This window comes from Ceratotherium simum, chromosome 26, assembly GCF_057802395.1.
Source record: "Ceratotherium simum simum isolate JZ-2026a chromosome 26, ASM5780239v1, whole genome shotgun sequence".
Classification (NCBI taxonomy): Eukaryota; Metazoa; Chordata; class Mammalia; order Perissodactyla; family Rhinocerotidae; genus Ceratotherium; species Ceratotherium simum.
The window spans coordinates 12,860,525-12,887,129 of NC_141925.1; the positions used below are offsets into that span (position 1 = coordinate 12,860,525).

The 26,605-nt window shown below is 41.3% G+C and overlaps 2 protein-coding genes across 3 annotated transcripts in view; both read left to right on the plus strand.

The window, feature by feature from the left end:
• The first annotated feature begins 1,973 nt into the window (after positions 1-1,973).
• LOC106803767 (uncharacterized) lies at positions 1,974-7,898 on the plus strand. The gene is made up of 2 exons (XM_087449194.1): positions 1,974-3,513; positions 7,327-7,898. Exon 1 carries the CDS (start codon positions 2,016-2,018, stop codon positions 3,462-3,464), a length of 1,449 nt encoding a protein of 482 aa, XP_087305320.1. The 5' UTR covers positions 1,974-2,015; the 3' UTR covers positions 3,465-3,513; positions 7,327-7,898.
• Positions 7,899-16,939: 9,041 nt separating this feature from the next.
• The window catches only part of RRN3 (RNA polymerase I transcription factor RRN3), a 29,356-nt gene continuing 19,690 nt past the window's right edge, over positions 16,940-26,605 (plus strand). The window contains exons 1-8 of one of the 2 annotated variants that reach the window (XM_004441850.3): positions 16,940-17,060; positions 18,360-18,465; positions 19,259-19,315; positions 24,054-24,143; positions 24,254-24,383; positions 24,962-25,021; positions 25,371-25,434; positions 26,169-26,238. In XM_004441850.3, coding sequence (XP_004441907.1) covers positions 16,972-17,060; positions 18,360-18,465; positions 19,259-19,315; positions 24,054-24,143; positions 24,254-24,383; positions 24,962-25,021; positions 25,371-25,434; positions 26,169-26,238 — 666 coding nt within the window. In that variant the 5' untranslated portion in view covers positions 16,940-16,971. The remainder of the gene's footprint in view (positions 17,061-18,359; positions 18,466-19,258; positions 19,316-24,053; positions 24,144-24,253; positions 24,384-24,961; positions 25,022-25,370; positions 25,435-26,168; positions 26,239-26,605) is intronic. The other variant, XM_087417001.1, reaches the window with a different exon arrangement.

Genomic DNA, 26,605 nt, shown 5'->3' on the forward strand with positions numbered 1-26,605 from the left:
TCCTCCACCTTATGTGGGAGGTCGCCACAGCATGGCCTGACAAGCTGTGCGTCAGTGCATGCCTAGGATCTGAACCCGGGCGGCCAGCAGCAGAGCACGCACACTTGACCGCTACGCCACAGGGCCGGCGCTCAACAAAAATTTTCTAACCAAGTATCCCTAATGTCAAAAGGAAGTAAGCCCCTACCCTAGATACAGTACAAAGCTGTCTCCTATTATATTAAATGTATATGGATTTTCTATCCTCCTCCATAATATCCCCATACTTATTTTGATATATGAAAATATAGCAAATTATATAAATGTATAAGAAAGTAAAAGTAAATATTTTATATTGAAATTTTGCAAGTTTCTTACCACTAAGAAACTAAGGTTCCTGGAAGGTGTACCATATTATACACCGAGACTTCGTGTACACTCTGGCATATTGATATTCCTGAATAGCCCAGAGGGAATAAACTTCTATCTTGGGTATTTAGCCCAAAACTCATGCTTTCTCATTTTACGTTCTATTCCATAATACATGTCTGTTTTTGCAATATTAATGTTTTAAAGTACTTACTACCAGGGAAAATTGACATTGTAGGAAGATGGACTATCTTTTTAATTAATTAATTTATTTTTTTCCCCCAAAGCCCCAGTAGATAGTTATATGTCATAGTTGCACATCCTTCTAGTTGCTGTACGTGGGACACGGCCTCAGCATGGCTGGAGAAGCGGTGCATCAGTGCACGCCCGGGATCCAAACCCGGGCCGCCAGCAGCGGAGCACGGGCACAACCGCTAAGCCACAGGCCCGCCCAAAGCTGGACTATCTTACGGCATCAGGTCCCCTTAGCCTACTTCAGGGGAACCTGGGTTCAGAATTAGTCTTACTGATTGGTTCAAGGTCACGCAACACTGCTTCCTAAACTTGTAGAAACCCCTATAAAAAGAAGTAAGGAGCTTTGTAACGCATTTAAAAAAACGAAGGAAGGATACTGGGCGTTTGGGGTATAGAGGAACTCTCTATATTATTTTCACAACTTTTCTGTAACTCTAAATCTAATCTAAAACAAGAAAGTTATTCAAAAAAATTCCATCTTTAGCCATTGAGGAACCAGTTGGCTGTGACTTTTCATTAATACAAACTTATTTTAATTTTCTCATGACCTATTCTCAAACTTGAAATGAGCTATTTTTAAGCTATGGTAGTTTTTAGGTTCCAGTTTTTCTATTTTTGACACAGTTTTCCTATCTTACTCTGTTGGGAATACTGGGGAAAGGAATCATTTAAGTATTCCCAAGGGTCTGGGCAGACAAGACAACAAAAACGGTAAAGGGCAAGAAACTGGAGAGGGCGGGCAAACCCTCAGAGAATTCACCTGCAGGTGTGCTGTCAGCCAGCTCAAGTATGTGACGGGCCAGTCACCACGGAGCAAATAAGATTGAACTTAACAGCTGTCTACCAAGACACCCTAATCTAGCCACTTCTTCACCCAAACAAAGGAAAACCATTAACTCCACAGAAAGTGGCAGCACCTGAGGCCACGCTGTACTCCTAGCGGACAGGAGGAAGTTACTAGAAGAGGGTCCCGGCCCTTCGCTCTCCTTCAGATCTCCCCCTCACTTTGGAAGCGCAGGCGCGGGGTGAGGAATGTAGATATTTCCCTCCCAGGTGGCGGGGACAAAGACCACACTCCTGAGAAGTAAATTCTCCACACGCAGCGCCCCAGCGCCCCAAGCTGCGTGTAGCGGGAGAACACGAGTGACACACCGAGAAGAGACACCGCGCATGCGGAGAACGCGGCCCCGAGGGCGACGGGGCGTACCGCGCATGCGCCCTCTCCTGGGCGGAGCCCTTTTCCCCTCAGGTGAGAGGCGGCCCGGCTTTCCCGCCCTCTGGCCCCGCCCCCTGCGCGGCTCACCCCCCGCCCCCAGGCGTTGCCATGGGGACGCAGCGGCCACAGCCGGCCTGTGGCAGCGCCGCCCGCCTGGTTGCCTTTGCGGACCTGGCGGCGGCGACCGTGGGAGCTCATGGAGCTTTCAAGAAACTCCTCCGATGGGACCAGGAGGTGGACGCGCCTGGGCCGTTGCCGGCATTTCTTTTGGCTGGGCGTGGTCTTCGACACGGTGGGCCTGACAGTGCTGTTCACCGGGGTCTTCGCTGACCTGCTGTTCTACGACCTGCTGCTCTACCTGGGTTCCATCATCATCTTCTTCAGCCTCCTCTGGTGGGTCTTCTGGTACACCGGCAACATCGAGCTGAGCGCCGAGGACGCCCTGAAGAGGCCCTTCCCCGTGCCCTCCTCCACCGTGGTGGAAGCCCTCAGCCAGGGCGTGGGCCACCGCCTATCCTTCACCGTCTGCAGCGTCTCCACCACCCTTCTGCGGATCCGGCGGCGGCGGCGCCCCAGGAGGGTCGTTCAGAGGACGGCTTCTCTGAGTATGACCGTCACGGACCAGGTGGAAAGACAGCTGGAAAAGGAGGCCCAGGACAAAGACGGAATGAGAAGTGTCCAGGAGAGCGGCGGCGCCCAGGATGTTTGCAGAGGGGATCTGGGCCCCAAAGCTGAAACTGTCGCAAGTTCCGAGGCAGTTCGCCCCCCAGGGCCTGATGCTGGTCCTCTGGACCCCGAGGCTGGGCTGCCAAGATTTGTTAAACGACCATCTGCGCGTCTGGTGCAGCCTGAGTTCTCTCTGTCTCCTCTGGACCAGGCTCCGCCTCTAGCCATCCTCCCGTCAGAGAGCCTGCCCGTAGTTCCCTTGGCCTCTACTTGCCAGCCTCTGGCTATTCTTACTTCGAAGAGCCATTCCGTCCTTTCCTGGGCCTCTGTGAGCCAGCCTCCAGTCACTCTTGCCTCTGCAAGCCAGCCTGCTGTTCCCTTGGCCTCTACCAGTCAGCTTCCACTCATCCTTGCCTCCCAGAGCCTATCTGCTGTCCCCTTGTCCTCTACGAGTCAGACTCTGGTGCCTGTGGCCTCTCAGAGCCACCCACTGGTGCCTCCACCTGCACAGAGCCGCCTCCCAGTCCCACTAGCCTCCCAGAGCCAGCTCCAGAATGTTTCTTGGGACTCTCAAACTCAGCCTGTACAGGCTTCCCAAGCCCAGGCTGGGGCCACCCCACTCCCTCTGATCCAGCTTCTGCCAGCTCAGCCTTTTCAGACCCAACCTATGGACCTGTGGGCCGCTCCTGCTGTCTGGGACTTGCAGGCTCTATATCCCACCCAGCAGGCCCCCCACAGCAGCTCTTTGGTCCAAGAGATTGCTCCAGGCCAGGCTGCATCTACAGAGGAATTTCGTAAGCAGCCAGTTGCTCAGGCTTTCGAGACTCCGCCACCAGCGGGCCAGGAGCTAAGTCGGGATCTCCTTGACACTGCGTCCCCACTCCCTGAGCCCCCAGCTCCAGCCACTCAGGCCCAGCAGTCAGTACCCTCCGAGAGTGCACCCGCCCCAGCCTCGGAGAAGAAAAGTCCTGCTCTCTAGCACAGAACCAGACCCCAACCGTCCGAGTGGCTGCTCAGGCCTCTGCCAAGTAAGTGCCTTTGGAGGAATATTCCTTAACGGTTTCCGGGTCTCTGTTCTGGTGGTTTCCTCCACCCCTTCTGTTCAAAAAAATTAAGTTAGTGGAGGTGAAGTGGCCTTTTCCTTCAGGGATTAGATCTTTTGAACTTTGGTAGGTTTTGAAACCTAGTGCTCCGAGTGGGTGAGTGCTGTTAAGGTTTTACCTCCTCCACCAGACAGTGAGATGGGTTCTTTTATTTAGGCTTAGCAGGGAGAGGTGGTAATTACATTCCTTCAGGAGCTCTAAGGTGGGGAGGGAGGGAGACTCTGCAGCATCTCTGAAACAAGATGATTTTAGGTGGTACGGGGACACAGCATTAAATAGCAATGAGCCCTCTAGTGGGAAAGTTATTCCCTTTTCACTTCTTATTCAATCTTTTTGATTATATCAAGGAGAATGCCCTTAGTTTGGGGTTGGTGATCTCTAACACCTCTCTAAGGTTTTGGTAGGCAACAGCTGCCTCCAGCTAGGATTTAATACCATTTGTGTTAACAGAGATATTTTAATGGATAACTTCTATTTATGACCAGTAATACTAGCTTTTCTATTTACAACGGTGATGGTTGCTTTTTGAAATACATTTATTTAAGGAAAAAAACACTTTACATGAGTCAACTTAAAGGTATTTTGTATAGTGAAACTTAGAACAATTCTGAAGTTCGGAAAACATTTGGTTATTTGTACTAAATAAATGGCAGTCGAACTTTCCACTAAATCAGAAAACCCTTTGTGCTAACCTGTTTGATGAACCTTATGGTTAAGGCTATTAAGGATGTATTCCACTTAACTCCCCAACCCCTTGTCAATTAGAATGGTACAAAAGGTCATGTGAAGGTCAGAATTGGAGACCCTGCTTCTCCATGGGTTAGGTGCTGTCATAATATGTCATAATAGTATAAAGTGCTGAGGATCAATTTCCTGGTCTTTCTTTCTAATCCTGTTGCATAAGTTCCTGCTCTTTGAGGGGAGAGGGAAAAGATTATGGGGCAGAGCAATACTTTGGAGGTTATGTTATGCTCCTTGTTGTTTAAATACTGCTAACATACTATCCAAGAAGGTGTTCATCCTTATTTCACATTGGTTGGTTTCATTTCCAGTGTGGGATACAACTGAATCATTAGGTGGAAGTCAAACTCTTAATTCCCTTATAATTTTCTCCAACTCTCCTTTAAGAGAATGTGTATACACTCTCTTTCTAGGTGTATACATACGTACATATTCTACAGATAATCTATAGGGGTAAAGCATTTTGGCTCTTTTGGTTTTGTACAGTTTGGACACTTGGATTCTAAAATAAAATACATTCAGCAATTTATGTTTATTTCTCTTAAAAACAAGAGCGAAACACTAACAAACCATCATAATTGCAGAAGGAAAGGATTTAGTATTACTGAAAAAAATCATTAATTTTTTTCCCATTAATTCTGTTCTTTCAGGTAATTTCTATGATTGAAATAATTCTCCATGTAATTATTGAAGGAGACTTGAGCACTAAGTGCCAGGAATAATGGTGAACACATATAAAGGTGAAAGTGTGCAGATATCGCCATCAGAAAGCTTATGGACTTTGTTCTCTAACTCAAAGGAATGACTCTAAAGAGGAGAAAATTTTAGACAAGGAAAGAGAAAGGGTAGGCTGGTACCTACCTAATAATTTTTAGTGAAAGAATTATTTTTGGACAGGGAGAACCATGCAGTACCCTTCAAATAATTAAATCATTGACCAGACATTTATTGAATTTGTAGCAAGTGGCAGGCATTATGTTCAGCAGTGGGGATTCAGAGGTAAATAAGATGCCCCTTCTCTCTAAGCACTCACGCTTTATCAAGGGAAACAGACGTAAGAATAACTAACACAGAATGATATAACAGATCTCTAGTCAAAGTGCTTTCAGAATACAGGTGTGGGCTGGATGAGGGATTTTGAATTGGATCCTAAAGTAGGTGTTCATTGGGTGAAGAAGATAGGAAGAAAATTCCACGCAAAGGCAAAAGCATCAACTAAAAGGCACAGAGGTATAACAATCCATGGCTTGTTGAGGATACATTTGGGAAAGGGTAATCTGATGTTATCAGCAAGGGTGCTTGGGACTCAGAGGTTGGAGAGAGAGAGAATGAGAATGAGAGAGAAACCTTTGAAGGCTTTTTAAGCAGGGTAAGCTGTGTTCATAATTCTACCTGTGGGCTCTGTTATAAAGTAATGGCAATAGGCCAATAATTAGAGAATAATTGCTAAGGTCTCTCCCAGTTAGTTCTAAGCTGAAAACAGACCTCTTAGACGTTAGCAACGGTTTCTAACCCAAGGGTAGGCTCGATGGGTATTCATCTTGGAAAACACTTTCAAGTGTTTATTTACTTGTACATAACATTTTTTTGCTACAAAGATGACATCAGGTAGAATAAAAACCAAATGTTGTGACCCATTTCTCTATATTGAAGGTAGGATAAGTACTTATGTAAAATAGAGGTTGATAATTTTTTTCTATAAAGGCCCAGCTAGTAAATATTTTAGGCTCTGTGGGCCAAAAGACAAAATCAAGGATATTATGTGGGTGCTTATATAACAAGAGAGGAAACTCCTGCTCTCCCTGTTTGCTTTTAGGCTGTACAGTTGCTTTGACTCCAGTTGAGTCATTCACCTGACGAAGAGCAACTGGCCCAAAGGAAATGGAGAGGGGTCTGGCCGGTCAGGCCAACATGGTATATTTCACTCTGCCCCAGTGACAGCCAGATCTGAGGGGGCCGTTCTCTGTTCTCAGAGAACCTGCCCGTCTCATCTTGGTCTGTTGGCCTGAGGAGAGGTGATTTGCCGAGTCTCTGACTCCTGGATTCTGATTCCACTGTTTGGTGTCTGCCATTTGCCAACAGCGGAGTCTCCAATGTGTAGGTGGTAATGCTCAGGCCCTGAGCAAACCTCTGGCCAGACAGGCAGGCTCTGGGAGCTCCAGGAGGAGCTGGGGTGGAAACTGATGCTCAGGCTTGGTCTTTGAGGCTCGCAGTGATAGCCCACAGCAATACAAAACTGCAGAGGAGGGAGGGTTGCTATTGGCAATCTAGTGGGTAGAGGTGCTACAATGCACAGGCCAGCTCCTCACAACGCAGTTAACCAGCCCAAAACGTGTAAGGTTTAGAAACTCTAGAATAATAAAAAATTGCTGTGTAGTTCATGAGGTGCTTAAAAAAAAAAATCTTGTTTTGATCCTCAGATGGCTCGTTACCTCTTACAGAGGAATGGTATCTTCTCCACTAGACTGTGAGGATCTTACTCATCTTTGTTTTATTCATCTTTCTATTCCCATTTTGTATCATCTTTGAATTAACACACACGGGGCATTTATTAATAATAATAGCTAACATTTATTGGGTGTTTATAATACACTACACACTGTACTAAGTAATTTACAGGCATTATCTCATTCATCACAACAATCAGAGGTAGGCACTATTATTATCTCCACCTCAAGGAAGGTAGATTTGATAGAGAGGTTAAGTAATTTTCGCAATGTCACAGAGATGGAGGAGCTGGAATTGTTGTACAATTGATGTATAATTTGTTTTAAGGTGTATATTATAAGCTTTCTTTCCAAGTTAAAGTTATTAATGAGCCATTTTCTTAAGTCTGCTAATTGTAACTTGAGCTGTAATACTCCAGATCAGTCTATGGGTTACTTCTCTATTTAAACCTTTACTCCCAGAGAAAGAATGAAAATCAACAAGTCTAATTTTTTTGTTGCACTCATTGTTTATTAATATCTCTAATAAAAATTGCTTTTTTCTTTCCAGAACTCACCAGCGTTTCTGCAGATTTAAGTGCCAACTTTATAAAAGCACAAATACTTACCTTAATCTCATTTGGGAAACCTCCATCTGGAGTCCTGACTGTTTTCAGACCAGCAGACTTACTAGACTGCCTCTGCCAAGTATATGTGTTTCAGTGTTGAGGAGAGGCTTTCAGCTTCAGATAATAGTTATTTATTGCCAGCATTGCAAGCCATAATAAACTATGCAATTCCAATGAACTTTGTTTTAGAATAAGTTGGTTTTTTAAATAGACTTCTCATGTGAAAGCATTCCAAATGGAAAATAATGTCTCTAATACTCTGGGTGAAGATGTAAGTACAATTCCCACAAGAATGGAAGTTGAAAAATGCAACTCCTTGTATTTAAGGATACTTTGTAACCTCATTAGCTATCAGAAAGGTCAACACAATCAATACATTATAACATACTACAATTTATATTTATATGTTTATTTGATTTAAGTAACATATGAGTTTCCCTTTTTCCCAAGGATTTAAAATCTGATTTGATTGTGTATTTTAATGATAATCAAATAAAATTCTTTTGGGACTGTGCTCCTCTCATGTTCTTTCTTTTGTCGGTGGATCATTTATGTACGAATGCTCTAATATATATACAGGGATAGTTTCCTTTTGAAATTTCCAATTATAGGTAAAAGTACATTTTTAGGTGGTGTAATACTTTGGATTGAAACTTCTAAAAATTTTAGCTGTTTTTGTATTTCTTCCCCTTTTCTGTCCTATGCTTCAGTCTTTCTATATTTGTAATTATTAAACATTAACTCAAGCTGGAAGACTTTATGCATTGCAGATGCTTGGAAAAAAGAATAATTGGAAACACATTATGCTAAGTGAAATAAGCCAGTCACAACAGGACAAATATTCTATGATTTCACTTATATGAGGTTTCTGAAGAATCAAATTCGTAGAGACAGAAAGTAGAATGGTGGTTGCCAGGGGCTAGGGCAAGTTGGGAATGGGGAGTTGTTTAATGAGTATAGAATTTCAAATGATGGGAGTTCTGGAAATTGGTTGCACAACAATGTGAATGTGCTTAACACTACTGAACTATACACTTAAAAATGGTTAAGATGCTAAATTTTATGTGTATTTTGCCACAATTTAAAAAAAAGCATAATTGTATTAAACCAGCAATTTATAAGCCATATGACATTGATAAATTTATGTAATAAATATATGCGACAGTTGAGCTTCTCTATACAACATAAGGTAAGCACAGTTGTTTTAATAACTCAAGAACTACATTTAGGAACTTAGAGAAAAATCAACTTTAAAGTACTACGGAACAAAGGACTAGATTAAGTTCAAAGGACATTGTAGAGGAGTGTGTGTGGGTTTGCAGGAACCCACAGAAAAGCCTTTTATCTTGCAAGGGCTAATCAATACCAGTATGACTGGATTTCATCTTGGGTAAATAAAGGTGGTTCTTAAGAACCATGATTAGTGAACCTCAGGTGCTACTGACAATGCCTAGTAGAAGAAGATGGTCACCTTGAAAGAAAAATAGAAACAGCTTTAATCATCTTAATGAATATAGGTGTTTATATATTTTAAAGACACTAAACTTTTCTGGTTTATTTTTTCCACATTTTCAAAGAAATGTTTTTATAGGATGAACAGATTTTTAAAATTTAAATCTTTGACTAGGTAATATATTTCCATATTACAAAATTCAAAAAGCATAAAATGGCACATAGTGAAGTCTTGGTACAACCCTCAGCACAGTGCTACTAGTAGACATTAAAAATGTTATTAGTTTCTTGTAAATTCTTTCATTCATATATATATATAAATATATTCATTATATATATTTATTTATATATATATAAAGTGCTTATATCGTTTTTTTCCCATTGTTTCTTTATATACTGTTTAGCACCTTGCTTTTTTTAAAATTTCAGGTGTATATCATATTTTGATTTGTTAGATTACATCATGTTCATCACTCAGAGACTAATTACCATCCATCACCATACACACGTGCCCAGTCACCCCTTTCACCCTCCTCCCTCCCCACTTCCCCTCTGGTAACACCAATCTAATCTCTGTATCTAGGAGCACCTTGCTGTTTTTACTTAACATATATCTTGGAGATCTTTCCCCTTTGGCAGTTAAAGAGCTTTCTTATTCTTTTGTATGAACACATAGTATTCCATTTAGTGGATGTATCATAATTAATTTAACTTGTTTCCTATTGATGGACATTTTGGTTGTATCTAATGTAATAAATATTTTTAAGCAACAATAAATTTGGACCTAATAAATAAATTTAGACCAATCAGCTGCTAATAATTGACCGTTGACTTTAAGAATCTCAAAGGCCATTTAGTCTATTCCCTCCCCCCACCCCCAAAAACAAACAAACAAACAAAACTCATAAGTGACCTGCTTAAGATCGCAGAGGTAGGTAGTGGCAGAGGCTGTACTAAAATCTGACAGCCCTGAGTTTGAGTCCTCTTTCCAACAAATCAGTATAATTATGATTTCACTGCATTATAAATAGCCTCCTTAAAAAATACATCATCTTAGAAGTTTGAATTTGAGCTCAGAAATGATAATGAAGCATTTTACTCCCTTACCAGCAGAAAGTTTTTTAAGAGGTAGTACATGAACATGGATTTTAAAGAAATGAAATAGTATTAAAGGCTATACAGCCAAGAGTCTTCATCCAACCCCTGACCACCCAGTCCTCCATGGCCCTTTACCAGAAACAATCATTGTTATTAGTGACTGGTGTACATTTCCAGAGAGTCGGTGCAAAACTCAGCACATATATATAGGTGTGTGTGTGTACGTTTTTTAAAACATAAATGGTAGGATACTATTTGTATTGTTCTGTACCTTCTCCTTTTTGCTCCCTTTTAAAATTTCTCTATGGGCCGGCCCCGTGGCTTAGTGGTTAAGTGCGCATGCTCCACTACTGGCGGCCCGGGTTCAGATCCCGGGCGCGCACCAATGCACCGCTTCCCCAGCCATGCTGAGGCGGCATCCCACATACAGCAACTAGAAGGATGTGCAACTATGACATACAACTATCTACTGGCGCTTTGGGGAAAAAAAAGGAGGAGGATTGGCAATAGATGTTAGTTCAGAGCTGGTCTTCCTCAGCAAAAAGAGGAGGATTAGCATGGATATTAGCTCAGGGCTGATCTTCCTTAAAAAAAAAATTTTTTTTCTACAGTTGTTAATATGCAAGTTAAATCTGATTTTACAGGTTTGTAAACTCCCTGAAGGCTGGAATTATCTCTCTCTGTCTTCTTTTGTTTCTCCCACAGGACACAAAATTCACCCAAGTATTTTGGACTTAGTTTTATTTTTCTAGAAATTAAGGTCATACTTGAATCATCCTGAATAAGAATCAATGTGTGTTCTATTCAACACTATTCTAAGCATTTAATTAAATGTCTCTGGCATAGTCAAAACTCAGTTGTGAAAAGGCTAGAGATACGGGCCAGCCCTGTGGCTTGGTGGTTAAGTGCGCGCGCTGCGATGCTGGTGGCCTGGGTTCGGATCCTGGGTGCGCATCGAGGCACCACTTCTCCGTTCATCCTGAGGCCGAGTCCCGCATACAGCAACTAGAAGGATGTGCAGCTACGACATACTATCCACTGGGGCTTTGGGGGGAAAAAATAAAATAAATAAAATCTTTAAAAAAAAAAAAAAAAAGAAAGAAAAGGCTAGAGATAGTGACAGTGAAAAACAAAATAACAGAGCTCAAAGAGTCTCGTTTTTACCTTTGGTCTTACCCAAGACTTCTAAAACTGGAGTTACTAAAAAGTGATTAAATTGATTTACTTTTTAAATTTAGGACATACTAAGCGCTAGGTACTACATGAATCACAAAGATGATTCAGTCTCTGCAGAAGTCATTTCCATTCTCTCTGCTTTTTCTATCGTACAGCAAGAAATTAAGGGGCTAAGTAGTCCATAACTGGATAATCAAGCCTTAAATAATCAGGCATTGGCTGCGATTTTTAAAATAAAAAGTTTAAAAAGCGATAGGAAACGAACTATACTCTAGGTAATAAGATACAAAATGTTACTGCTAGGCAATTTATGAATTATTTTTTTATAATATATCCATCTATCTCACAAGTCAGTTTTCACCTGAATGCAATTACAACAGGTATCCCAATATATCTTGTATTTACAGGAAAATAAATGGGCAAATACTACTGTCCTTTAATAAGAAACTACTCTGTCCTGCTCACTGTGCCATACTTTGTGGTCTGTGCTTTATGTGCTCTAATCCTTACAATAGTTCTAAAATAGCTCGAAAAAATAAATTATTATTTCCATTTTATGTAAGGAAACTGAAGTCCTGAGAATATAAGACAGTTGCAAAGTAGCAGAGTAAATGACAAAGCTGGCATTTGAATCCTGCTCTGTGTGGCTCCGGATTCTAAAGGGTGAAGAAATTCTGTCAGCAAAACCAATGAAACAATTCCAAATATAAAAACATTTTAAAACTAATCTTGTTAACATGATAATTTGCCCTTCTCCCATTTTCTATGAGTTAATATACACTAAATAAACATGGAAGACTATATGCCTTTTAGTTATCTACACAAAAAGGGGAAGAAAATTGCATTTTGACAAGTGCCAAATATCATAAATTATGTGCGTGTAATTATAGACTTTATGCGGTATAACGAGGGCTTCCAGTACTACAGTCCACAAATTCAGTGTGAATCCCCCACCATATTAAGAGCTCCCATAGGGGGGCGGGGCGGCCCCGTGGCGAAGCGGTTAAGTGCGTGTGCTCCGCTGCTGGCGCCCTGGTTGGGATCTTAGGCCTGGCACCGTGGCACTGCTTCTCCGGCCATGCTGTGGCGGCCTCCCACATAAAGTGGAGGAAGATGGGCACGGATGTTAGCCCAGGGCCAGTCTTCCTCAGCAAAAAGAGGAGGATTGGCGTGGATGTTAGCTCAGCGCTGATCTTCCTCACACACACACAAAAAGATCTCCCATGGCTTGACTCTGCTGGACAAAATGGCACAAGGACCACTATGAGTAACAAAGTGATACAGTACTTTTGGAAAAGTAGAAATGGCCAGTAATTAAGAGCTTAACTCATTATTCCAGCAGTAACCTGGTTTGATCAGTCTGAGAAAGAATATTTCTCTGGTTCTTATTTCTGAGTTGGGCTGAAAGGGGTGAGCTGCTAGTTTCACTGTGAGCTAGATCAAGGTATACTGCTCTCGGCCTAACGCTCTTTCTACCATGCCATTCTTCTTCTTAACGTGCTTTTGTATCCTACAGTATGTATTTACCATACTATAGTTAAATGATTTAGTGTGGAGAAAAATTTCCAGTACCATTATCAGATTATACCATGGTGAATTGATGTTCAATATTACTTCTTCTGAAACTCAATATCCACTCAGCTTCGATTTTCTGTACCTTTGTGTCCTGCTTTGCAAAAGGACTAATACAGAGTAATTTGAATATAAAGAAGGAAAAGGAATGAGTATTTGCATTTCAAAAGGATTCCCAGACAATCATCCATTTATTTCAGCATTCCCATTTTGGCTGTTTTCTCAGTTGATCCTCTTCATCTCAGCCACCACTGCCCTCCTCTAAATGACTATCATTCAACCCTGGACTGTTAAACTAAAATCCTAAGAGATATCCCCTTTTCTATTCTTGCCATGGGGTCTTGTACATACTTTTCTCGCTGCTTTCAAAGCACTCTCCCCTCACAGCCTCCTGACCCCTTTACCCTTAGTGTTTCTTAGATTTCAACTGTTATCACTTTCTCAAGGAAACTTTCTTAAGCTCCTTAAGAGGTAAATTCTGCCCATCATAGAACCACACAGCACTGTGTGATCTCCTTCAAAGGACTTAATTCATTTGTAAATTTACGTTTAATCAATGTCTGTTTTTCTTACTAGATGGCAAGCTCCATGAAGCCAAGGACCATTATTGTTATTTGCTGACCACGTATCCCCAGTGTCTAGCACACCACTTGGTACCTAGGTGTTCAATAAATATTTGTTGAATAGATGAATGTAGATGTTAACTACTATTAGATCAAAAGCCTGTAGGCAAAGATAAAACTGAGGTTAGGTGGCCCCTACCAACCAAAGACCAATTAGAAAGACAGAAAAAGCTGATTTCTGAAATTGTGCCAATAAAACCATAGAAAACATGTTATTGATTCACAATTTCAGTTAGATACAGTTGCATTCTGAGGAATTTGGGGGAAAAATTAAGGTAGTTTTCTCTGTAGCATCTTCTGATAAAAATCTGAAAAACATTGAACACATGAGGCTCTTGTATATTACCACCATTGTTTTCCAACAGAATAAAGCGGTAAGTGATTTTTTTTCTATGTTCCCCCAAGAATATTACAGGCAAAAATGGAAATTTTATGACTGTTTACAATGTAATTTTGTATGTCGTTTTACTTTTTTGTTCTCTAATCGTTTCAGATATGTTTTGTGTCTTCAATTAGACTAAAAGTTTACTAAGGCCATACTTTATACCAGTGGTTCTTAATTTTGGCAATATTGTTCCCCAGGGGACATTTGGCAATATCTGGAGACATTTTTGCTTGTCACAATGGGGAGGAAAGGAATGCTACTATCATCTAGTGGGCAGAGGCCAGAGATTATGTATTTTATATATGATTATACATATTAAAGATATACAGTTGAGATCTTGCATTAATGAATGGAGTTTTTATAAAGATAATTGAGGCAAAATAATTGTTGATTCTTTTTGGAAAGGGGAAAGGAGCAAATGGGATGTCTACTATTGGTTTTGCTATTTAGAAATTGTTGATCTGGATCTTCCTTATCATTCACCCATTTGAAAAACATTTATTAAGCGTGAATAGTGACCCTCTCATCTACAGCAAAGATTCATTGAAAGCCATTTGGTACAATATAACTTCACCTCTCTAGATTGGGTTAGAGGAGGGCACCTGACCCAAACTTGGCCAATGAGAAATTCTTTTCTGGTGTCTTAAGATATCCTTGTATTCTTAGAACAAATTCTCCTTTTCTGCTTAAGCTAGCTTGAGATAATTGCTGCTACTTTCAAGCCAAGAGGCTTTAACCAACAGAACTACTCTAAGGATGATTATAAAACTCATCTCTAGGGGAAGACTGCTCTTTTGAAAAAACAGTTTAATGGGTCTTCTGGGTATACGAGAGTAAAGCAAAAATTCATTCTGGAATGAAGAAGCTCAGAACAATTACCGACAACTGCAGCGCACAGTGATGTCAAAGGATGACTACATTGTGGGCAAGGCTGCATCTTTGCAGGCAGCATGTCAATGCTTGTTTGCTTTGTTGTTGTTGTTTTTGGAGGAGGGGTCTTTATTTTCTTTGATTAGAGCTGGAGACAAAAAGAGACAGGACTCTGGGGAAGGCAAGACTGGATAAAGGAGGCTTTTATCACAGCAAAATGAGCTGGCCCGTGGAACAGGTGACTGAGTAGAGGATCCCCAATGAAGGGACATGACCAAAGAACGCCAACAGTGAATTATACTATTTAGTTTTAAGATTTTTCTTGTATTATGCTCTTGCTCCTATTGAAAAAAAATTTTAACATGGAAGCCTAGTCTTACCTGTCCTTTGGGAAAATAAGGAAGGTGCTGTGCTCAAGCTTAAGGAGAAGATATTGCTGGGAGTGTATACTGGCACAACCACTTTGGAAAGTTCTTTGTGTCTTGTGTACCCTCCAGGCCAACAATCCTACCCTAGAAAAATTCTTGCACACATTATTCAGGAGACTATACAAGAATATTCACAGCAATGTACATAATAGTAAGGGGTGATAATCTAAATATTTGTAACAGGAAAATGGATATATAAATCCATGGTATATTTATACAATGGAATGCTAGATGGCAGAGAAAATAAAACACAATTACACACAACAGGGATAGATTCTAGAAGCATCATGTTGATTGAAAATAAGCAGCAATATAATGCAGCATGGAAATAATTTTATCATTGAAAGACAAGCAAAAGTAAACAGTATATTGTTTCGGAATATATATGGCAATTACATAAAGAAAAGTTTAAATTATTTTAAAAAATCAGGATAGTGATTACCTCTAGGAGGAAGCAGGGACAAGGTGGGATCTGGGAAGAACACAGAGGAAGCTTCAATAGTACAGGTTGATATTCTGTTTCATAAATTGGGTGGTACATTCACACGTGTTCATTTTATTATGTTTTATAACTTATATTAACATATATTCTTTTGTACACGTCAGACCTTTTTTAAACGAAAGAATAAAGTAATTGTCAAACTGCTTGACAGTACAGAGTTAAACTTCTACTGACCGTGTACGCGAGTGCCGATGAATTGTGATTTAATTTTTTTTCTCTTTGCTTTGGGGATGAGGGGGAAGAGATTCTAACTTAAACAGCTGTCTTGAAGTATCTTTGTGAGCTAGGGCGCAATTTCCTCTGCTCTTAGGACATTGATGGTTTCTGCCCAAGCTTCCACCAGAACTCCAAAGCAGTGAGGAAAGAAGGGGCGGGGCCCACAAGTTGCTGTAGCTGGTTTTATGTACTTTTTTTTTTTTTGTGAGGAAGATTAGCCCTGAGCTGACATCTGTTGCCAATCCTCCTCTTTTTGCTGAGGAAGATTGGCCCTGAGCTAACATCCGTGCCCATCTTCCTCTATGTTATATGTGGGACGCCTGCCACAGCATGGCTTGATGAATGGTGCCTAGTTCCGTGCCCAGATCCCAGCCTGCGAACCCTGGCGGCCAAAGCGGAGGGTGAGAACTTAACCACTACGCCACCCGGCTGGCCCCACGTTTTACGTACTTTTGGTAGTTCTATACAGTTTCCAAAGGTTGCAACATTTTCCCCTCTTAGAAACTGAGGGGAAAGTCAGTCCCTCCTTCCCTATGTCTCCTTCCCACCCCCCATGCCATGGCACCTGCTCTTCCCTATGCCTGGAAGACCCTTAGCTGCTTTGTTGGGCTGGCCCACCCCTGTACCTCCGTTAAAAATTTAAGTTCAAGGGCTAAGGCCTCTTGGCAACTGTCCCCTGCTCTTTGATTTCTCATCCCAGCATCACCGCAGCTCTGAGGCTTTTGGGTAAGTTGCTTCGTCAAGCCTCAGTCTCCGTGAGGATAAGATCAGCTCGGGTGTCTGTGAGGATAGTGCAGTGGGTACAGACCCAGGCTGGGTGTTCGAATCCCGGCCCCACCTCTCTGAGGGTTTGGATTAATCACCGGGACTCCGTTTCTTCAGTTTGACTGAGGGATGGTTTGACTCCAAAAAATGAATAGTAGAGAAACCCAGCCACCGCTTAGCGCTTCCCGGGTTTCCCCGCCCTTTCTCTGGGATCCTCAAAACAGGCGCCGAATCAATCTTCTCCGTGTAGTTCCACCGGCCTCAGCGCCGCACCTCGCTGGGCGGAGAAGTCATCCACGTACAACGAGGGGTCCTTACGAGGGGCGGGGAGGAGGCAGCTTTGGCGGCGCTCTAGCCCGCCGAGATCACGCTGCTCTCCCACGTGGGGCTCCTGATTGGCTGGAGGCCTCTGCTCGCACGCGCGTCTTCCGGGCCAGAGGCGGGGCTCGAAGGGGCATGAGTTCCGGCGCGAGGCGCAGTCGGTGCGCTTCTCCGGCCCAATGGCGGCCCCGTTGCTTCACACGCGGTTTCCTGGAGATGCTGCCGCTTCGACCTCTGCCGTCCAGGCGCTGAGCGCGTCCAGATCTGGGTAAGAGTCCGGGCCGCTGCCTTCTGCGGGTCTGGGACCAAAGCCCGGGACGGGGATTCAGGGAGTGGATCTGAAAGGGCCTGGGACAGAGCTGATGGAGTGGGGTGGAGCGGAGGGTAGGGGTCACCTCGGGTTCTCAAGAGTGAGCCCATGTCCTTTAAGTGGGTAATAAAGGTGGGAGAGGGGCTGGGAAGGTGATTCTATCCCCTGTTCCAGAGTCTCCTTTTCTCCCACGGGGCTCCCTCGTAGCGTCCCAGGCCTGGCTTCTGCATTCTCCTTTTCTCTTTCCTCCCGCTTCTTCGTCTAGATTTGGAAAGAGTTGCCTGGGCTGCTCTGTTTGCATCATCAGCTGTCACGGATGACAAATTGAATCTTAAGTTTTTTTTTGTTTGAGATTTGTTTCGACACACATATTTAACAGTCTTTATCTTGCTCAACTTTTAAAGCCCCTAACCCCCATAAAACACTTTGTGGTTCACTTGGAGAGTCGTTAGTAGGATGCTATGTTTTTTCACTAATCTGCTCTGTTTAAAAGTAGCGAACTTTGTAAAACACTTACCATGATATCAGTCATAATGGTTATTAAGCGCCTACTTATTGTATTAGTCACTGGGGACGGTAGTCTATCAAGAGAGACAAAGTCCCTGCTTTCAACAGAGCTTGCAGTCTAGGGAGGGAAAGACAGTAAATAGGCCAATAAGTAAATGAACAGGATGATTTCAGATAGTGATAACTGCTGTGAAGAAATAAAACAGGGTGACGGGAGCGGGGAGGGAGAAGATGGATACTTTAGGTTTCTGATGGGGAAGGCCTCTGACATTTGAGCTTCAACTTGAATGACAAAAATCCAGCCATGTATAGATCTGGGGAGTGAGTGTTTCTGATAGCGGAAACAGCAAGTGAAATGGGAACCAACCCCCCCCCCCAACAGAAAAGACCCTATGGCTGCAGTATAGTAAGTGGTTGGAGATGAGGTCAGAGAGGTAGGCAGGTGCCAGATTAATGTAGAACCTTGAAGACTACCATAAGGAGTTTGGATTTGTATTCTGAGTGAAGCAGGAAATCTTGGGAGTTTAAGCAGGGGAGTAGAGTAGCATGGTCTGTCTGAAGGTTTTGAAAGATCATTAGATCACTGAATGAAGAATCGGTTGTTGGGGGATTAGAATGGAAGGAGGGAGGCCAGTTAGGAGGCCTTAGCAGTAGTCCCACTGACTTATGTTAGTTCAATAAATGTTGGCTGTTATAACTTTTATTATTCTCTGTCATGCACTTAATAGCTTGATAATCTTGGTTCTACAGGCTTTCAGATATGCTTGCATTAGAGAATGATTTCTTCAATTCTCCTCCAAGAAAAACTGTTCGGTTTGGTGGTACTGTGACAGAAGTCTTGCTGAAGTACAAAAAGGTAAGAGGAGATCATGTGAGAATTGTTAGGTTCCCCCCCCCCCAGCTTTACTGAGATGTAATTGACATATTGAGGTTTTTTTGTTTTCTTTTTTGTCAGAATACAATTATAGCTGTTATACTAAAGAGAAGTCGACGTCATAAAATGAATTTTAGATATTAATCTTGAAGTCAAATATTTAATAACAGTGTGATGCTGTCAGCTCAAAATTAGAGTAATAACTGAAGTTTCACCTCTTCAAGTGCTTTATTTACATAGTATCTTTTAAAAACTTGAGCAAGTACTATAATAAAAAACCATGAGATCAGAGCATCTTATTTCTTAAAAAGTTACCTAAGCATTACTTTGGGACAGTAAACCATCTGTGTTAATGGGGATTTTTTTTGGTTTGTTTCTGTGTTAGTTTTGAAGTGATTCTACTAAATCTCAGCAATGGAGGGAAGATATGAATGACTGTCTATTTTTGTATGTAATGTGCATTTATATTCGTATACGTGAATGGATAGTATCTTAAAGTATCAACTGTCATATTCAAATGTCGGTACACAGGTATACCTAAATACGAATGGCCTTTTAGTTGTCATTTTCTTTTTTCCAAGCCCCCTGGCTCCACCAACATGAGTTTTAAAATTTTTGTACTTATGATTTTTTATAGTCCGCAGTTGATATGTGAAACTTCCAGTGTTCCTTTTGTAATTTCATCAGATGTTAAGGTATAGTGAAAAGTCTTGCTGTTGACTGTAACAGGAAACCAAAGCAAGCAAAACTTCATTTTTTTTCCCTTCTTATAAAGGGTGAAACAAATGACTTTGAATTGTTGAAGAATCAGCTGTCAGATCCAGACATAAAGGTAATTAATTTGTGTTTGATCATTAACAAAGTTGTTGCCACTTTGTACAGATGTTAAAGTTTGCACTTTGGGTCCTATTCCACCCTCTAGAACTTGCTGTCTCCATGGTTGCTTCCTATTTTAATCCAGTGGTTCTCAACCAGGGGCAGTTTTGTCCCCCCAGGGGACATTTGGTGATGAACTGGAGACATTTTTGGTTGTTACAACTGGGGGAAGGGAGTGGTGCTACTGGCATCTAGTGAGTGGAAGACAGGGATGCTGCTCAATGTTCTGCAATACACGGGGCAGCCTTTCAGCGCAAAGAATTCTCAGGACCAAAATGTCAGTAGTCCTGAGGTTGAGAAACGTTGCTTTAATCTTTCTTTCTAGTACCTCTTTCCTCTATGCTGCATGCAACTCTCATGTTTCTCCAATCCTAATACAAAGCAAAAAACAATGAAAGATGACTTGTCTTTCAAGCTACTGCTCTTTCTGTGTTTCGGAGTTCAAGATATGTACCTGTTGTGTAGTAACAACTCAATATGTTTCCCTTTCTTCCTTTATTGCCCAATTTTGGAAAGAATAGTCTATTACTATGGCAGTGGTAGTGATCGCCTGGGATAAAATCCCAGCTCTACTGTTACTCAGTGTGTGATCGCAGGCAAGTTATTGAACCTCTCTGCCTCTGTTTTTCTCTTTGTGAAAGAAGAAAATCAACAGAGGTTTTTTAAACATAGAAGTTTTAAGAGGATCCAATGAGTTAACATAAGAGAATCACTTAGAATACCCCCTGACTCAGCATAAGGGCTTTGTAATTATTAGCTGATGTTCCTGCTGACAGTCTGCACTTTCTCATTTCCCATTCATGTTTAAGTCCACTGCTGTAATTACTATGACAGAGATTACCAGTGATTTCTTACATGCTGATTTCAGTGGACTTTTTTGTTTTCAAGCCTCATGCTAATACTTTGTAGCAGTGACAGTGTTGGCCACCCACTTCCAGTTGTTTTTTTTTTTGCTGGGAAAGATTCACCCTGAGCTAACATCTGTTGCCAGTCTCTTTCTTTTCCTCCCCAGAGCCCCAGTACATAGTTGTATATTCTAGTTGTAAGTCCTTCTAGTTCTTCTATGTGAGCTGCCTCCAGAGCATGGCTACTGATGGATGAGTGGTGTGGTTCTGCGCCCGGGAACTGAACCTGGGCCGCTGAAGCGGAGTGTGCTGAACTTTAACCACTAGGCTACCAGGGTTGGGTTGCCACCCACTTCTTAAAACCTTTCCTTCAGTTTCTGCGATCTTCCTGTCTTCTTATCACCTAGCTCTAATCATTCTCTTGATAGGTTCTTCTTAAATTTGGTGTTGATTGGGTTTCCAAACTTGACCCTCCTTACTCTACAGATTCTTCTTGTGTCATCTAATGCCTTCATGGCTTTGAAATCTACCTGTATCCTGATAACTCCCAAATTTATGTCTATAACTCAGATTGCTCTTGTGGGCTCCAGACTTGTTTCTTAACTGCCAGCCCAGAAGTGTTACAGGTGCCCCAAACTTAGCATTCTCTCTCTCCCCCAAACCCACTCTGTCTGTAGCCTTCTTTTTGTGCTTAATTGATTTATTGCTTATCTAGTCCTTGAGCTAGGACCCTTGGAGGCTTTCTGGACTTGTCACCCCTCATATCCATTGATTCACCAAGTCCTTTGGAAAAAAAAATGTTTAAAGTCTTTTTGTTTTGTTGGTGCTCTCTTGTCTGGATTCTTCCAGTAACCTCTTTAGTGGTCTCTAAGTTCCAGTTCTCCTCCATCTTACATACCTCTCCCTGCTCCAAAAAAAAAAAATTATCCTCAACAGTGCAGCCTAAATCATCTTTAAAGCACATTGTCATTGCCCTGCTAAAAACTTCATGGCTATTGAAGAAAAAAGGACCAGCTTCTTAGCATGGCCTGCAACATTTTTTTTTATGTTCAGTCTCGCTAGATACTTTATTCCCTGAATCTGCCACTTCTTTTCATCTTTATGCCTTTGCATGTGCCTTTTCTTTCTGGCTGGAAGGGGTCCTCTGTATCCACTTTATTTGCTACCTATTTTGGCATGGGCTCTAGCTACATGGCCTTCGCCCTTTCTAGCTTTGTGACTGAGGGCAAATTACTGCACTTCTGTGCCTCAGTGTCGACATCTGTAAAATGAAAACCAATGTAGCCTATCTCATGGAGTGGTTGTAAGGATTAAATGAGCTAATATATGTTAGTAAAGTCTTAGAAAAGGGCCTGGCACGTAGTAAGCTGTTATATTAGTGTTCTATTGTTATTACTGTAATCTACAAAACTCCTTCCAGCAGATCTTTCTAATTACAAATCTAGCTTGCAAGGACTTCAGTGGTTTATCTGGCCCCTATTTGCTCCCCAAATTTATCTGTTCAGTTACTTACTGTGTGTTCTCGCCATACTGAACTACTTTTGATGTTCTGAAAACATGCTTTTCCCTCTGTGAGGAATATAGCCCTCAGAGAATACTCAGTCCGTTTAAAGACAGCAGAAGCATCAATTCCTGTTTAAAACTTCCCCTGACCTGTGCCTTCTTTCACAGGTACAAGGACCATTTTCTTTGTGTTCCACTGTATTTTATATCAATCCTTCTCATTCTCGGTGTCTTGACATACCAAGAATCACAGTAGTTGTGTCTGTGTTAGTTCAGAGGGGCGTCGCAAGTAATTGGCTTCTAATAATGGTTCAGAACTAAAGCACCAAAGTCTGTGACTGGTTTACTTTAAAAAATGGAGCAGTTTAGGGCCGGCTGGGTGGCGCAAGTGGTTAAGTGCACGTGCTCCACTGTGGAGGCCCGGGGTTCACCGGTTCGGATCCCGGGCGCACCAATACACTGCTTATCAAGCCGTGCTGTGGCGGCGTCCCATATAAAGTGGAGGAAGATGGGCATGGATGTTAGCCCAGGGCCAGTCTTCCTCAGCAAAAAAGAGGAGGATTGGCAGATGTTAGCTCAGGGCGGATCCTCCTCACAAAAAAAAAAAAAAGGAACAGTTTAAATGTTATTTTTATAATTTTGTTGGAGTTTTTTTTGTGTGTGTGTGTGAGCAAGATCAGCTCTGAGCTAACATCCATGCCAGTCCTCCTCATTTTGCTGAGGAAGACCGGCTCTGAGCTCACATCCATGCCGATCTTCCTCCACTTTATGTGGGATACTGCCATAGCATGGCCTGACAAGCGGTGCGTCGGTCCACGCCTGGGATCCAAACACGGGCCGCCAGCAGCGGAGTGTGCGCACTTAACCGCGATGCCACAGGGCCGGCCCTGTTGGAGTTTTTTTATGTGGAAACAGGATAGGATAGAGCTAATTCATTTTTATTTGCACCTAACTTAGTTTGTCTTCTCTGTCTCAGGCCTTGGTGAGCCACCATGAATGTTATCCTTAATGGTGTGGACATTATGAAATTACGGTAGCGCAAATGAGTTGTGATTTACTTTATTTTACTGCCAGCTTGCCTGGGTTTCATCAGAAAGCAGTTAATCCCATTGAAGTTTGTCACGAAGATAGCACATAGAAAGCACTCAGTGGTTGAATGAAGGTGGGGGGAAGGTGGTGAGCTCCTTCTTTGTGGAGCAAGGCATTGTGCGAGAGCGGCCGGTCCATAGGCTTTGACCCAGACAGGTTTGACCTGGTTCTTTATTGGCTTCTTGATTGGGCAGGTTGCTTAGTAACCTCTCTTAGCCTCAGGTTTCTCAACTGTCAAATGAGAATAACGGTAATCCTTTTGCAGCGTTGTTAGGATTAGGAAAAGATAAATATGTACGGCATTGAGCACCATGCCTGGCACCTGGTGTGTTCTCACTAAATGATACTCCTTATAAATAGTCTGTAACTGTAGGTACAACCCTGTCTGTTAATAGCCTATCACTGTAGATACAACCTTGTCTGTTAACAGTCTGTTGCTGGAGGTACAATGGTGTACTGCTTTTGTTTATTTATGTCTCTTTCTTACTGAGTCTTAATCAGCATTAACCATTTTCTTTCAAAGTTGAAGGCTTTTAGCTTTTTCTTGTGTATGTCGTATATATGCATGAATACAAACAATATCTATTTTACGTAACTGATAACATATTTTATACATGGCTTGTTTTCTTTCTTTATTGATCAGTTTTTCCCATGTCACTAAAAGTTATTATGAACAGTAATTTTTTGCCTGAAAAATACTTCATGGTATAGTGGAACTATCATTTTTATATAACATATCTTAATACATTTAAACCCAATTACCAGTTGGGTTGAGAAAAAGTTATATTGATGACTCTAGTCAGTCAGCTTAGACTGAATGTTATCAGCATGCTTGCATATCAGCATGGATATACAGGAAATAGAGGTAGCTGTTAGTCCTTGTGGTCTTACAATGTTTGAATCAGCTCTAATTCTGCAGTTTTAAAAAGTCCGAGGCGTCAATATTTGAGGTGTTTTGACTCTTTTAGGGCAAACAAAAGTGATCAGAATAAAGTATTACATTTAATTCTTTTTCCTGTATATAAGAGTTACTACATTACTTTTTTTTAGAACAGGAAAATTTATTGTAACATCTTTTTTCTGTTTTCATACAAACTAAGAAATTTTCATGCCAATTTTGGCTTAAGTCCTAGTTTGTGACTTACCCCCCTAGTTTAAATATTAGTGATAGATGGTCGACGCAAGATAGATATCATCTTTTCTTTTATTTTAGAGGATTTGTGATTTTGACAGTCCTTTTTTTTTCTTTAACTTAAGGATGACCAGATCATTAACTGGCTGTTAGAATTCCGTTCCTCCATCATGTACCTGACCAAGGAGTTTGAGCAGCTTATCAATATTCTGTTGGTAAGTTCACCATTTAGTGTGATGTCTAGTATGTGATTCAGTACTTTGAAAGTAGTATATATTGTATCAGTAAAATGTTTCTTTTATCTTTCTCTTCCTCCCACCTCTAGAGATTGCAGTGGTTGAACAGAAGTCAGACAGTGGTAGAGGAGTATTTGGCTTTTCTTGGTAATCTTGTATCAGCTCAGACTGTCTTCCTTAGACCGTGTCTCAGCATGATTGCTTCTCATTTTGTACCTCGTAAGTGCTTCCTCTTTGCTTGCCGTGATTTTTCATTTTTTAAATATCTGTTTATTAAAATACCACCTTCCCAGTACACTTTGGAGATTGTGCCTCCATGGGAGATTCTAGGATGCATATGGAACTCAGGAATTTTTAGCTGTTTAGAAACTATACAGGGGCCGGCCTGGTGGCGCAAGCGGTTAAGTGCGCGCGCTCTGCTTCGGTGGCCCGGGGTTCGCCGATTCGGATCCCGGGCGCGCACCGATGCATCGCTTGTCAAGCCATGCTGTGGTGGCATCCCATATAAAGTAGAGGAAGATGGGCATGGATGTTAGCCCAGGGCCAGTCTTCCTCAGCAAAAAGAGGAGGATCAGCAGATGTTAGCTCAGGGCCGATCTTCCTCACCAAAAAAAAAAAAAAAGAAACTATACAGTTACTTGACTCTTCCTCCCGCCCCATTTGTAAATTTAATCATTGTTTGGATTAAGCTAAGTTTGGACAATGGAAATGGACAATGGAAAAATCACTTTTTGTGTAGCTGTTGATTGTTTCAGTCAATGACAGAAAAATAACGTTTTTTGTTTTTCCCTTAAAAGCTCGAGTGGTCGTTAAGGAAGGTGATGTAGATGTTTCAGATTCTGATGACGAAGATGATAGTAAGTATAAAGAGGCTTAAAGCAAAGCATGCTTGCGGAATGATAAAGTATGCTGGCAACTCCAGGCCCTATTCTCATGCGTAGCGTAGACTACAGCAAACGGCAGCCTTTGACGGAATCTTTTGTCTTATTTAGCATTAACATGCAATCAGTTGCCCTTAATGCATTACTTATGTAATTAGTCCATTTAGACATCATTTATGGTTGGTTATGGGAAAAAAATCATGAAATTATTATTTTACTGATGAATGATTCAGTTTTGGTTAGCAGGTTTTTTTAGCTTCAAGTACATAATTTTTCAGTCTTCAATTTTATTTTAATGCTCATGCTCTCACTTTTCGCCTTGTAGATCTTCCTGCAAATTTTGACACTTGTCACAGAGCCTTGCAAATAATAGCAAGATATGTTCCATCGTGAGTATACTTTATTACTTATTTTGAATCATAGTATTTAGTCTCAAGAAAATTGTAATCAATTAGTAGAAAATTACAGAATGTCCATGGCATCAAAACTCAAGTTGTGTGCTGCATGTGTTTGTATCCTGTTGATATAGCATCACATTCTATAAAAAATGGCATTTCAGTTCTCGACTCGTTGTCTTTATTTTTCAAAACTTGCATGCAAATTTTGAATAGTGGTTGGAATTTTGCTTTTATTTTCAACAGATACGCTATCCAAAAATTTCCAGTGACAAACCCGTGTTTGTTTGTGTCATGCCATATGAAATAAAAATTGCAATTCTAAGAAAAGCTTTTAAGGTGTGTGGGTTTCTTTTGGAGGGGTAGACTTCACGTTCCCTCTGTAAGTTTGTTATTTGCTAACTTAAAGAAAAATCCAAGTTTTTTCGCCTTTTTAAAATAATAAATGTATGTAGTGGGAAATGTTTAGATTTTAAAATGAAGGTTTTCGTTGCTTTTGTAGAGAAAAGAATCTCCATCTCCCTTGAATTTGCTGTTGATATTAAAGTTAACAAGTTTATTTTCCCCTAAGTTATTATAGTTTTCTCTGAAGCTATGCGTTTAAGTTCCAATTGCTTGAGCTAGGAGTTACCATTTGCTTTCTGTATCTGTGTTTGCTCTTAGAATGGAAATGTTACCTTCCAAGAAAGTCCAGTTAACATCGATTGGTTGATTTTTTTTTTTAATAGGACACCATGGTTTCTTATGCCAATATTGGTGGAAAAATTTCCATTTGTTCGAAAATCAGAGAGAACATTGGTAAGAAATCTTTTCATGGGGAAAATAATGGAAAAGTTGTTTTGCGTGATTTAGTTTTAGGTGACGTTAGGTCTTTTTCTTAAGAGGTTTGTCTTCTAGATTTTAAACTCAAGACTGAGCATTTGACTCAAATTCCTTTCTCAGCAAGTGACTAAGGATCCCCAGTGCCTTTTTCTCTTATTCCTATGTGCAAGTCAAGGGCAGAGTCCATTTCAGAAATATCTGAATAGGCTTAATGTTTACACAGATAGAAATTACTAGAAGATAATACACCTATTACCAATTGTAAACATGCCTTATTTGAACATGAAGGCAGAGCCTTCTATAGATGAATTCTGCTCAAGTTTTTGTGTAATATTTAGATCAT